At 39.3% G+C, this 13,041-nt stretch overlaps 1 protein-coding gene across 1 annotated transcript in view; it reads left to right on the forward strand.

Annotated features, from left to right (window-relative positions):
* Positions 1 to 9,077, forward strand: part of ALKBH3 (alkB, alkylation repair homolog 3 (E. coli)) — an 18,488-nt gene extending 9,411 nt beyond the window's left edge. The window contains exons 7-9 of the mRNA XM_009999584.1: positions 996 to 1,205; positions 8,227 to 8,325; positions 8,867 to 9,077. Of these exons, the coding sequence (XP_009997886.1) occupies positions 996 to 1,205; positions 8,227 to 8,325; positions 8,867 to 8,959 (402 nt within the window). The 3' untranslated portion in view covers positions 8,960 to 9,077. The remainder of the gene's footprint in view (positions 1 to 995; positions 1,206 to 8,226; positions 8,326 to 8,866) is intronic.
* Positions 9,078 to 13,041: the final 3,964 nt, after the last annotated feature.

The following is a 13,041-nucleotide window of genomic DNA, read 5'->3' on the forward strand; positions in this document are numbered from 1 at the left end:
TAATCACATTATATGTAGTCATTGAAGGGATTATTTCAGTGTTTCTTCTGCGAATGATGCACTGAGATATTTGGAATCAGTTCTTTATCTTTATCTTGATCTGTGTTTCTTCTTATAAAATGGGCAAATATTCTGGCCTACAGTGCTTTGGCTTTTTTTTTTTTTAATATACTTATGTAGTACTTAAAAGTACTCTGAGATATGAAAGTCATCATGTAAGTTTATAACATTAAATAATGTTTCACTGGACTGAGTTGTAATAAAATGTCCAAAGCTGCCGTGGGCTATACAGGCTCAGCAGGATGTCAGCAAAGAGAAGGATGAAATTCTGGGCCTGTGACACTGTTTCTGTGAACCACTGAAACGTTACAGTGTTGAAGTAAAAACCCCAAGAAGTGGTGAGTTGGCCCCACAGGCTGTAGTAACAGTGTGGGGACAGAGGCCCACGATGTGACTGTAAGGCCAACTGTTGTCTCTCGTTCTGTCAACAGCTGCAGGTTGAGACCGTGTAATTGAGTCACTGATTGCAACTTTATGGGTCCACTGTGCCCACCATCAGTGGCCAAGTAAATCAGACATTATCAGACTCCTCTGGCTTGGCCAGGAGGTTAAAAAAGCAAGGATGCATGGGAGAAGTTGCACACTTTTTGTCTTCATTAAGAACTCCCATGTTTATCCATGGTCAGTTCAAGCAGATTTTACTGTGTCTACTTTCTCACCTTTCAGTTAATTGGGATGGCTGTCTACATTTGTATGAAAGGCAGACTGGCTGCATAGTTTAAAGATGATTTAGTATTGAGTGATTTTGCAGAAAGCCCATTCCTGAGCTTTATACTAAATATATAATCAGAATTGTTCAGAGGTGCTTGTTTGATTTCAAGTTTATTGTGATCAAAGTGCCGTGTATTCTGTTTATTAGTTTTCCCCTTGTGTCTTACCTTTGCTGCTGGCCTGCTTTCATGGTATTTACCCTCTTCCTGCTGTGCTGATCACAGTGGCATCCCCTGCTGAGGGAGCTGAAGGAGCGCATTGAGGAGTTCTCTGGCTATACCTTCAATTCTCTGCTCTGCAACCTCTACCGAACTGAGAAGGACAGCGTGGACTGGCACAGTGATGACGAACCATCGCTGGGAACCAATCCTGTCATTGCCTCGCTCAGCTTTGGTGCTACCCGGACCTTTGAAATGAGGAAGAAACCCTCTCCTGTGAGTGTTTTTGTCACTTTGAGAGAGTCTTGTAGTTACTAATATGTTTAGTATTTTCTCTCTGTTTAGAGAACCTAATTACTAAAAGTGTTTAATAGTAGTTAATGAAAGCACAACTTACACAGTTCTGTGGAATAAGCATAGGGATCAAGGAATGTCCCATGGAACATGACATCTTGAGGATGGGAGTGGGTCTACTCTATGTGTTGCAGTGTAGTACTGCAGTGAAATTGCAAGCTGGGCACTCTTCTGCCCAAAGAAGGACCTTTCCTATTACTTAAAATGAAATCAGTGATGATGGAAGGGGCCTTCTACTGAGTAAATGAACCAAAGATTTGGTGCCAGTTTCTTAAACTTGGCTAAGCATTATGTAATGCATGGTATATATGGGATTAAAAGTATCTCTGACTGCTCTTCTAAGTAAAAATCCTCTTAGTAATGCTTGCATTTTGACTTGAATGTGTTCAGATTGAGGGGCAGAGCACAGAAGGAAGGAGCTAGTTTCTTTTCTGTAAAACACCAAATTGTCGCATCGTACTTCACAAACTAAGCAAAGATCTTTACTTCAATAAGGAGGCATGTATGGAACATCCTTTCAGTACTTAGGTGGTGATTCAGTAGTGAATACTCTTTTCTAGATAAAATGCTGTGCTTGGGAATGTTGTGGTTACAAGCCAACTTAAAACTTAAATTTTGCAATTTGCAAAATGTGCATGTATTCCTCTTCAGTGGATCAGAATCAAAGCCACTTAGATTTCAGTGTAGATTTTGCAGTTTCCTCTGAACAATCAAACGCAGTTCTTGAGCAAGATGTCTTTTTGTTCTGTTTTTTTTGAAAAGACACCCATTATGAGCAAAGTGGAAAATTCATAATTGGCCAGCATCTTTCATCTGTATTGCACGATTTCTTCCAAAAATGGATAATTTATATACATGTAACCCTCAACCTCTCAATATTTTTCTTCAGTGCCTCTGAGCTAGTACTTCTGATTAGCACTAGCTGAATGTTCTTACCTATAAAGTGTGTTCCTTTGCAAGTGTAAAATGTTTCTAAGGTATGATCCCCATTAATGGGCTGAGGCCAATTGTAGGAGGTTCAACAAGGCCAAGCGTTGGATCCTGCACTTGGGTCACAACAACCCCATGCAGGGTTGGAGAAGAGTGACTGGAAAGCTGCTCAGTGGAAAGGGACCTTGAGGTGCTGATCAACAAGCAGCTGAATATGAGCCAGCAGTGTGCCCGGGTGGCCAAGAAGTCCAAAGGCATCCTGGCTTGTACCAGCAATAGTGTGGCCCGCAGGACTAGTGAAGTGGTTGCCCCCTGTGCTCAGCACTGGTGAGGCCCCACCTCGAGCACCATGTTCAGTTTTAGGCCCCTCACTACAAGAAAGACAGTGAGGTGCTGAAGCGAGTCCAGAGAAGGGCAGCAAAGCTAGTGAAGGGTCTAGAGAGCAAGTCATACAACGAGCATCTGAGGTTACAAGTGATACAAGGACATCTGGTTACAAGTGATACAAGGACAAAAGGAAATGGCCTCAAGTTGTCCCATGGGAGCTTTAGAGTGGATGTTAGGAAGAATTTCTTCACGTAACAGGTTGTCAGGCATTGGAACAAACTACCCAGGGCAGTGGTGGAGTCATTGTCTCTGGAGATCTTTTAGATGTGATGCTTAGGACCATGGTTTAAGCACTGGTCTTGGTAGAGTTAAGTTAATGGCTGGTAGAGCTAGATTATGGTTGGACTCATTCACCTTAAAGGTCTTTTCAAACTAGAAAAACTCTGTGTGATTCTGTAATTCTAGTATTTCAGATTCTAGAGTTTCAAAGGCCTTTTATTTCCCTGGGTTCTTATAAGTGCTTTTCAGTATTTTCAGATGAAAGATGGAAAGATGTAATGAAGATACAGGATGATAAATGCTATAGTAGAAACTCACTGTGTATAAATGGTAATGAAAGAAAAACCCTAATCCAGTTGCCTGTGTGTGATCATGTACTGGGTATAAAACAGTATGTACCACCATCCAGGTAACATCTTGATGTGCTGTTGAAGAACCCTACATCAGTCTTCAGAGATTGCAGTTCATGTTAGTATCTGTACAGATAATATCTTGAAATGTGGATTTATTTATGAGAGATTAAAATTCTATTTCTCTAACTGCAAAGAAGACCAGTAATCTTGGTGGGTTTGTTTTTTTGTGCGTGCTTGTGTGAATTTTGACATTTATCTGGCAGGAATTTGGTGGTGTTTAAATAGGCAGTTGTGAAACTGTCACAAATATAAATCTTTTTATCCTTTCTCTGCATTTTTCCTTGTCAAAAAATGTAAAAAAAAAAGTTGTTTAGATGCAGTGGTTGTTTTGTTTTTTGGTTGTTTTTTTCTCCCTGAAAATTGTTCTGGGGTAAGAGGAAGGAAATGTTCAGTTCTCTCTTTTTGGTGAGTACTGTACTGGATGAGTAAGTGTTCATCATACAATAGATGGTGAAGCAGTGTAGACACACGCATATCCAATTTGAATCTGCATCAACAAGCATCACTTGTGGCTAAGTAGAAATAGTTCTTACTCAGATTTCAACCCAGTGCCTGCAAAAAAAGCTGCAAAAACATTTCTGGACTAAATTCTCCACTGGAATTAAGGAGATTTTAATGTAAATTAACATGATGCCAGAAACTGTTTTACTTTATCTGCTGGACTTTTTTCTTTTTCAGCAGTCTTTCTTCTAAATACTGCCTTTTCTGGTTCTTTTGACCAATTCTGTTTGTAGCTGATATATTGTCTTTGCTTTAAATGGTTTCTAGAGTTTTTTGGATGCCTACTTGGTAGTTCAAAGTCTACAGTGAAGTGATCTGTTTTCCTTTATTTTCTACTTCTGGTTCCAGTAAGTTACTTCAGCATTTTTCTTGCCTCCTTCTTCCCCCCCACATCGTTGAGGCTCCTGCCTACAGTGAAACCAAGAGACAAATGCTTTGTTTTAAAGCTGTGATTTATACACAATTCACACACAATCTGTGGTTTAGTCAACAGGTCCTCTCGTGTTTGCCCACAGCACCACTGCACCACTGTGACTTCCTCTTGTTCTCCACACAGCTTCAAGGACCCTGTCCCACACATACATGGCTTAATTGTTCTGCTCTTGAGGAATTGATTTTGCTGTGTTATGTGGGTCTTCCTGATGCAGTCTCACGATCATCATTACTATTGCTTATCACTGCTCAACTCAGTGAGACAGTGCCTGGTTATCTGATTAGGTCTTTCTGGAAGGTGAGTGTGAAATGTTGCTAGTTCAAGGGTGAAGGGTGATATTTAATGTCCCAGTAATTTCCCATGTCCTACTGGGAGCTGCTGTGTATTAGAGATCTGGGTGCTCTAAGGACCAGTTTGGTGCAGTTGTCCAAAAAGCTGCCATAAGTTAGAAGGCCAGCTGTCAGGTTGCTCCTCTTCCATCTGTAACCAAGGAAACTAGTGGGTGCTGGGGAAGGGAGGGAGCTTCACGTGTGTGTTAGATAATAGCAGGATGTTTGTGGTGTTCTCAGAATCAGCCTTCAGATGAGTCGATCCTTCAAACGAAACATAAAAACACTCCTTTTCTTCTGTTGTTGTTGTTCTGTTCTACTAGAACTTAAAGCTCTCTCTGCTAGTACTTTTGAAAACAGCAGAAAAATAACCCTTTGTGTCCTAACAGACCTAATTAAAGATGAATGTGGGAATATATGGAGCACAGTAGAAACAAGGACAAGAAGGATTGAACTTTTAGATTGGCATGAAGGAGACATGCAGACAGCACCAGTATTGGCAGGACTTGAGCAGCTATGGACAAGCAAAGCAGAAGATAGAAGCACTTTAGGTCTACCTTACTTGCAGTCTGCTAGGTCAGCTGCAGAAGGACTGGAGGAGTTTAAGCTTGGAGATCTCCCATTTAAAAGAGGAAGTAACTGCTGCTTATATATACTGACTTTTCTAAGCCAAAAGGGTGCTTTCTCCTAAATAATTTATTTTAGCAGAATTCCTTTTTAATCAAGATGAGCAAGAGAGAAAAATAAATTCACTGTTGTCCATCCAACAAAGTGAAATGATGTAATCCTGTGAAATAGGATGCAGCCATGCAATGGTATTTCTCTGCTTTTCATCAGCAGTCCTGTTTATAATAGCTATTTTTGAAATTTTTTCCATGTTTAATCTGATGAAGTTTAAGACAACACTTTCATCATTACACCTCACTTTTAATTGAGCAAGAGAAATGCTAATAATTCTAGAAGCTTAAAAATGTTTTGCATTTTTCTTATAAAAAATACATATTCTACATGATTGAGTGCCTTCAGCACTCCCAGATACCAGAGGTTTAGTGAGCTCAGTCACTGGCATAGCCTCAGGCCCATAGGTATCCCCAAGAAACACACAAATCCAGAATTGCCAGCCAGTGCTGCAAGTATTGAATAGCTTTGTTCTGTCCTACTGCAACTTCCAGTCCCAGACATGACCAAAAGTAGCAGAGGGATGAAGAGGTAGTCCTTTGTATCAGGTGATGCTTTTTAGCATTGGGAATTGATTTGATCCAAGCCAAGCTCTTGTACATGTTAAAAGATTTGCAGTCTTCTAGATATACCTATGTGTGCATATTTTTATACCACTCTCTCTGCCCCATTCCCCGTTGTTCTTTTGAAAATCAGACTGTGTATTAAGACCAAGACATAATTTCTCCAGTAGTTGAGACTTTACCTCGTTATTTTGAACTTTTCTGCGAGCCATGAGTTTTAAAAAGACAAGTGTGCATCAAGGTAGGCCACTGCAGAATTAAGCTTCAACAAAGTTAAATAAGAGTGAGTTTTTGTAACAGCAATAAAAAGTGTTGGATGATAGCTGTTGGGTCGTTTTCATGGCTGTCAAAAGACTATGTCTGCCTTTTATGACCCATTTATGTTTTCTTCTAACCACTGGGTCTCTGTAGTTTTCCTGAATAACTCAACATACTGCTGAATCCTGGAGGTCTTGTAATTTTGTTTGGGGCTTTTTTCAGTGTGAGGTAACTCTAACTGCACCTCAATCTGTATTAAATCTTACTGTGATAATTCCATTTTCCAAGGCTCATTTGCCCTTTACTGTTTCCAGCTTCTTTGTGATCTGCTTCTGTTACAAGTGTCAGAAGTTGTGACCTCTCGTATATATATATACACATACACACATATATATCTTCCCTCCATCCAATGTACAATTTCATCTTACAGGACAAATGTGACAAAGTGACAAATTCCACTCTGGTAGTAACATGTTTTGTTCAGTCTGGAGTAACTGCTGCCTTTAACTGGGTCTGAAATAAATTGAATGTTCCCTCCTCCTTAACACTCAGGAAGTATAATTTTAGGACTTTGCCAACCATTGTAAGAAACTGGATAAGAAGATCCTGCCTAACCAATTAAAAAAAATTAAAAATCTGATGCATTTGTTCAGCAGCTGTGTAATAGATAAGGTCCCTTACAGGAACACCATCATGCTTTAGAAGCTCAAACCTGGCCTGATTATTTTTTCTCATCTCTTTGTAGTACTTGTGTATTTCCAGCATTTCTTGCAAGAACAACTAACTGTTTTGGTGATCTCTTTGAGGAAAAAACCCAGTATCTCTGTTTCTAGAGGCAGTGGTACTATAACAGATACCCATTCAATATATCTATTTGCTATATGCATATACTCAGAAAGGTTAACCCAGTACTTTTACTGTGTAGAGACTAAGAACCTGACATGCTCTTCAGTGGAGGACATTTATTATCCACTTTACACTTTTAGCCTATCTTTGGCTTTCTATAACTTAAAAATAAAAGAGCTCTTGAGTCTCCTCCCTTTCAACACTAACTAAAATATTTATCTAACTCACTCTCTCTCTAAAATAATCTCTGTATTTTGCAGGTAATTTCCTATCTGAAACTTCCCTGAATTCTTCATTTCAGAGAGTTGCTTTCCACTCTTTCTAGACAGCTTGCAAAGTTGGCAATAGAGGTCTATAAAAGGCAAAATACTGCCATTCTGTTATTTGGGGGATATCCTGGCTTTCCTATTCACATTTCACTATTAATGAAATAATCAAAGTGCTGGCATGGAGTAGGCAAGATGTTGACTGGAAGCTGTCCAGGGTTTGCAGCAATTTTTGTGCAGTTGTTGAAGGCTAAAACCAGAACATATTAAAGGAGTACATAGAGCATTATAACACCTGCCCGTATGGCATTCTGGAATATAATACATGTAATGCACAGCGTGGTTTCGTGAGGAGGTTACTGTTATGGTTGACAGGGAGTTTGAATAATAGACTTCCCCAGGCAATTTGACTTAGCAGTATATTAATCTGCTTTAAAACTGGAAGGGATATTGCAAAGCCATAGAGAGTTACTGGTCCCACTAATGCAGTATGTGTGAGACTTTATACTGTGGTGTTACTATGTCTGGTTGTTGTGTTTGTGTCCATAATCTGAAGGTTCAACAAAAGTTTGCAAATTATTTGTCTTCTAGTTTAGCAGTCTGTTCTGCTTAGTGATGATAAAGTTGAAGAAAACTTCTTTTACATGGTACTATAAGAAAAGGAGCTTGTTTTTGCAAGGAAAAGTTCTTCATCTGTCATATAATACTTTACCACCATGTAATGTCCAAAAGAAGAGCGGAAGGAAGGTGCGTATTTTTTATATAGTCAATAACCACTGGAATCAAGGTGGCTGCTTCAGAACATCTCCACACAGAACTGTTTATTTGAAGAGTGGATGTTTCCAAGAGGTTCACAGCCTCCAAGATTTTGTACTAGATGTAGGAACTTGTTGCACTTTACCTGTGTTGTCCAGGCAGTGAGACACAATGGCTTCTTCATCCTTAAAATGCTTGGCTTCCAAATTCTTTATGAAATATGGTAAAACAGGTTTAGTTAGAATTCTCAGTCTTGTACAAGCTGCTTCTTCTCCTCTCACAGCTTTCTAAGCTCCACTACAGAGGGCTGCAGTTCTACCAAATTCACATGCCTGCTTTGTCAGTGTCTGATATTTCCTTTTAGGAAGAGAATGGAGACTATACTTACGTAAAAAGACTAAGAATCCCACTTGATCACGGGACTCTGCTGATGATGGAAGGAGCTACCCAGGAGGACTGGCAGGTAAGAACTTCTTGACACCATTTGTGTGCTTTACTTGCTATGTAGTTTTCTAAATATGCACAAGGCACTCCCATAAATGTATGGGACATTCTGCTTCCAGTGTCCCAGAGCATTGATACTTCTTTCTGCCTCAGAATTTCAGAGCTCCTACAGAAACAATGGACTTTCTTTCAGCTGCTAAGTGATGTAATAGGAATCAGCTCAGATGTTCCAGCCTTAAAGTTCAGCAAGGAAGGTTGCAGCCTGAAGCTGAAAGCAAAATCACTTTAGGAACTTTGAATATTAAAAAATTGCAACTTAATTTAACAAGTTTCTAGTAATCTACAAAGACCTTTTGTTTTCAGTGGCCCTGAACAGTCAGAATATGGATTTTTTTGCCTTACCTAAGTGTTTAGAAATGTTAATTAAAAGCCATAGCAGGAAATTAAGGGGGTTTTTTATGTTGTTTGATTACCTGTATTTTAAGCTCATGCTTTTGGTGTTTGTTTGTTTGTTTCGTTTCTTTTATTTTCTTTTTTTTTTTTTCTAATGCCACTTGCAGCATCGAGTGCCTAAGGAATATCATTCTAGGGATGCACGGATAAACTTGACCTTTAGGATCATTCATCCAGAACCAGATGGAGTTTGGAAGTGAAGAGGCACTTTGGGCATTGTTGGACAGAAACCCACTGCAGATCCAGAGCCTCAAATTGCTACAGATTTAAAGGAAGCCTTACAGGAACAGAGTTCTGAGAAATATGTGATAGGGAAAAGAATCAATATTATGAAGATATTAAGATCTTAAGAAGACAATCAGAAGCTGCCTGTGTTACGTGGACAGTGCTGTTTTGTTTTCAGGAATGTTATGTTACTAAATGGTAATAAATCACAGGCTTTAAGTTTGTGAAACAACAATGGTCATTCTTAAAAGAACACAAAGCACATGAAAGAAATGAGAGGTACCAACTGGAGCAACAGGACTTGGCAAACAGTTATTTTTATATCTTCTCTTGTCCCCCCTTTCCTCTCAAAAGACAAAAGTCTTTTCTGTAAAACCAGTTGTATTTGCACGGTGTGTACAGAAACGATAGAGCTGCACTTCATGATGATCTCAAACCCCTTTCACCAAGGGGCAGTATGCTGCTTTTTATTTGTAAATTGCAAAGTCTTTTTCAGTGAAGCAATCAGTTTAATTTTTTATATAATTACTTGAATTGTACTGATGTCTAGTAGACCAGAGGGTCAAGGTTCCCTTCTGCTGTGCACTCTGTGGTCAGACTTCATCCTGTTTATCCATGTAGATGAGGCAGATAAAGGCAAGCAATGAAGACACCTTAGCCATCAGCCTTATCAGCCAGGTTAAAGCTGCCCATTGCTTGAGTATTAACAATCCTCTATCCCTGCTGGCTTGAAACTTACATCTCTGTTATAGGCAGGAAAATAGAAACAAAGATGAAAAATATCATTTCAGAATTTGCTATTAAATTCTTAATTTCATTTTTGTTTTTCTTTTTAGTGCAACTAAGTTGTGGCTTCCATTGGTTTCAGGTGGGACAGGAAATGTCAGCTTCTCTGCCAATGCTGACAGATTCTATTGCCAAGTTTGATACCCAGAAGAATTGGTCCAAAGATTTTGCCCCAAATCATTGTAATCACAATATAAGTCTGTTGCAAATCTGCACTAAGTAGTGTGTAGTAGCACGTGCAGCATTCACTCTGCTGCTTCTGCTCCTAGGCCATTGCATATTGCATTAAAGAATATTATTTGGAGAGTTATATCTTGAACCTCTGCTGCTACAGAGGAGCAGCTCAGACCTGATTGTAGGTTGACTTGCTGGAATTCTTCAAGTTTTCCTGCCCTCAGTACATCTTACCTGTTGGTAGGAAACAGTGAGCTGGTAACTGCTGTCTGGATGTTATGTCAGGTATTTTTTCTACATGGTTAAGATCTCGCTGCAGCTAAAGGCATCCACTCTACTGGATCAAAATACAAGTTTGATATGTAAGTTTTTGGATTATATTCAATTTTAATTCCTTGCATGTGAATTTAAGGTTCTGGGCTCCATGATGTATACTCAGTATCTCCTGAGAATTAGTTTTGCAGGAGGCAGATGCTTCATTTCACATTTACTTTTTTGGGTAAGCAGAGCTCTGGGCAGGTGTATGCCCAGGTTTGGCAGTCCTTACACAGAGTGGTTTTCCTTAACCCAAGGGACAGTGCTAATTTATCCAGCTATTCTAACAAGGCAACACTTTAGACTTTATCAGTTCATACAAGCTAAATTTATTTAGTCTGTGTTAAGAGCAGTCGTGTTGTAAGAGAGCATAGGAGATGGGGACCAGATTGAAACTTTTCAACCCCCACACCTCAGTCTATGGAAACTGAAACTCATTTGAATTAAATGAAGCTGTGGCACGTAACTGATGGTAGGGTCCTGGAGGCTGATACTGTTGTGGAAGAACAGTTTTTCCACTTACTTCCTTGGTTCCAATTTGTAATGGTAGCAAGTTGTGGTTTAGTTTCTTTAATTCCTTTGATCCAGGAGAAGATCAAGGTTTCCTCCTGGACAATAAAATTATTTATAAGAAATATGCTATATCCCACAGAGCTCTCTTGGGGCAATACCCTTTTGTTATTGGTGTCTACTGTATTCTACTCTCTCTCTCTCATGTTCGCTGTGCTGCTGCCTATATCCGTAGATGGTTGATGGTGGGAAGAAGGCATAAGACTCCCCCTGTCCTGAGTGTCCTGTATACAAGGGGAACAGTTGGCACAGAGGTCAGGTTTCTTCGTCAGCTGAGAACTTGTTGGTTCTTCCTTCCTCCCCCCACCTCCTCCCAAAAAGTCACCTAGCGAGGTGGCAGTGGATTGCAACCTCCTGTCTGCCAGGACAGCAGGAAATGGCTTAGAGCAGAGGAGATTGCAGCCTACATCTCCTTAGGAGACCTTTCTGCAAGGGCATTTTTTCTGTGGGTAGAAATTTGTTCCTGTATGCTACAAGCACTTACAATTCTCAAAATGGATGTGCACAAAAGTGAGATTTAAGAAGTCTTGAGCCTGAAGTGTTGTTGTGACACCTAAAGATTTTTCACTAGAGAGCAGGGCAACTTTTAGTACTAGTGTTAAGGTGTTTCTGCTGCTGGAGTCAAGAGCAGAGGGTAATGTATTTAGAATGGTAAATATATAGTTAGGTTCCATTCTTTAAGTTAAGTTGTATGGATTTGAAAACAATATTTCTAAAAATACTACTAAGAATAAACTAAAAATATTTGGGGTTTAGTTATATGGCTTTCTTCTTTCCTGAGATGTTTTGACAGTACAACATTCCCAGCTGCTGGCTTTTTGAAAAAAGGTTTAAATTTGGAATTCATTACACTAATTTAAAATAAAACATTTATAAATACACATATGAGGCCTAGGAGTTTTGGTTTTGCTGGTATCACCAGACTTGCCAATCTAAGCTTGGAGCAGTCTGTCCATATGATGTAGTGGAGCAGTTGCTAAGAGCTCCTTTGCCTGCGGATCACCTCTGAATTTTATTTTCTATATTCCTTGTCTTCTTCCTTTGTCCCCCAAACTGTCTCTCATAGGTTTTCTTTTCCCCTTCTCAGTCCCATTGTTATTTGTTCATATTTATCTGTAGCTACCTCTCATATGCTCCCTGCTGCAGATGTGATGATACTTTTAAATGTAGAAAACAAACTGTGGGCTTTTCCTGTTAATTCATTCTGAAATGTTATTTTTCAGCAGAGTATGTGAGTCTCTTCCAAGAAAAGCTGAAAAATTCCATTCATCAAAACTGTTCGTTGTCTGTGACTTTCAAAGAGATTGAATCTACTAGTTACCCCCGTTAAGATTCCCTTTTCCAAAACAGCCATCATCTCTTCCAAAATATAGAGGCCCTCAAGCTTGATGGTAAGGAGCAGACAAATGGAAGCTGCCTTTGGTAAGGGTGGATGGTGGCCCAGCACCCTGAGGGAATATACAGGATGGAGCTGTTCTGAAAAAAAGATGGCTGGTTCCATCAACGATACGTAGCCATTCATTTATTTAACACCTATCTTAACAATAACATTATTAATTAACCATACTAGTGTCAGGAATCACTCTGTCTCCATGGTACTTGCAGTAATAATTACAGAATATTTGAATATTCAAGCACAAACTCTTGATGAGGTTAGAGTATATTTGATCAACTACTATCCTTTTGAGCCACACTGGGTTGATCTAAGCAAGCACATGACATGTAAAGCCAATAGCAAAGTTCCTTCATTTCTCCACGTTATTTTTATTTTTTTTTTAGGGAAAAAACCTCTTTAGAATTTTCAGATTTTATTAGCTTTAAAGCTGCACATAATTGTATTCCTCCTGTGTCAGATTAATTCTGGCTATTTATTTTCTACTTCTAAATTACTATCTATAGTTATACTAGCTACAATAGTAATGTTAAAGGAGATGGAGTGCCAGGAAGGGATTAAGAAACCAGAGTTATGATACCATAGTATTGGCAAAATGCAGAAGACTCTTCTCTTGAGGTTCAAGATAGAAGACATATGATGGGTGCTGCAAATCCATAATGCCGCCTTCTCAAGTGCTGCTACTGTTGACTTAGCTAAAAGGCATTTAACACCCACTTTGCCTTTTCTGGTCATAAGCCTTTTCAGAATGGATATGAAATCTGCCTCACTCTGTTTTCAAAGTGCATCTTTTCCATCCTGGAGGTTTCCGTGGCAACC

The sequence above is a fragment of the Chaetura pelagica genome, unplaced genomic scaffold, assembly GCF_000747805.2.
Source record: "Chaetura pelagica isolate M959 unplaced genomic scaffold, ChaPel_1.0 scaffold55, whole genome shotgun sequence".
Classification (NCBI taxonomy): domain Eukaryota; kingdom Metazoa; phylum Chordata; class Aves; order Apodiformes; family Apodidae; genus Chaetura; species Chaetura pelagica.